Source organism: Trypanosoma grayi (assembly GCF_000691245.1).
Source record: "Trypanosoma grayi strain ANR4 Tgr_766_V1, whole genome shotgun sequence".
NCBI lineage: Eukaryota > Euglenozoa > Kinetoplastea > Trypanosomatida > Trypanosomatidae > Trypanosoma > Trypanosoma grayi.
Genome location: NW_008826385.1, coordinates 7,471 through 8,295, shown reverse-complemented (window position 1 = coordinate 8,295; position 825 = coordinate 7,471). Strand labels below are relative to the sequence as shown.

At 62.3% G+C, this 825-nt stretch overlaps 1 protein-coding gene across 1 annotated transcript; it reads left to right on the top strand.

Annotated features, from left to right (window-relative positions):
* Nucleotides 1-73: 73 nt before the first annotated feature.
* DQ04_07661050 (chromosome-associated protein H) lies at nucleotides 74-805 on the top strand (the record flags this gene model as incomplete). The annotated part of the gene is made up of 1 exon (XM_009315261.1): nucleotides 74-805. One exon carries the CDS (start codon nucleotides 74-76, stop codon nucleotides 803-805), a length of 732 nt encoding a protein of 243 aa, XP_009313536.1.
* Nucleotides 806-825: the final 20 nt, after the last annotated feature.

Here is an 825-nt window from a genome sequence, read left to right as displayed (position 1 = left end):
GTCACGGCGCGTGAGCGGCGTTGTCGCGGATCGCGGGTGGACCGCGAGAGGCGGCGGCGGCGGCGACGACGACATGGAGGGCGGCGACGATCATGACAGCAACAACAACAACAACAACATCGGCGGCGGCGTTGAGGACATGCCGGTGGAGTTCTTCCACGGCGGTGCCGAGGCTGATGACGACTACATGGGGGCTGGAGGGTACGATGACTATGACTACGACAACAACGACAACATTGAGGACCCAGTGCAACAGGCGCAGGCGCACATCCTGTCGAGCTTCGAACGGGCGGAGCTTGCACGGGCGAACAATCACAATAATAATACTGTATCGTCATCGTCGCTGTTGCCGCTGAATGGCAGCGGCAAGACCGACTTCGACGCGCTGGAGCTTGCGAAGGTGCTGCACGCCCCACAGGCCGCGCTGCCGTCACAAGTAGATGTTGTGAAGCTACGACAAGTGATGTGGGCCTCCGTCGGCGACGCAGTGGCCCGCTATCCCCTCACACAGCAGCAGCAGCAGCACCGACAGGACGAAGAGCAGCGGTCGAGGCGCAAGCGCAATCGCGCAGAAGCCGAGGGCAACGCGGCGGGGGAGTCGAGCGAAGACCTGCCGCGATTTAGTGAAGTTGTGCTGCCGATCCTGCCTCAGGTTGCCAGCATCTCCGCGACCGGTACGCTCTCGCCGGCGTTCCTGTTCTTCTCCATCTTGTTCCTCGCCAATGAGCACGGCGTCATGCTAGAGAGCGTCCCAGGCCTTGACGACCTCGTCGTTCGGGGCGTGATACAGCCGGTAGCGGGGTAAGGGGGAGTGGATAGAGTGAA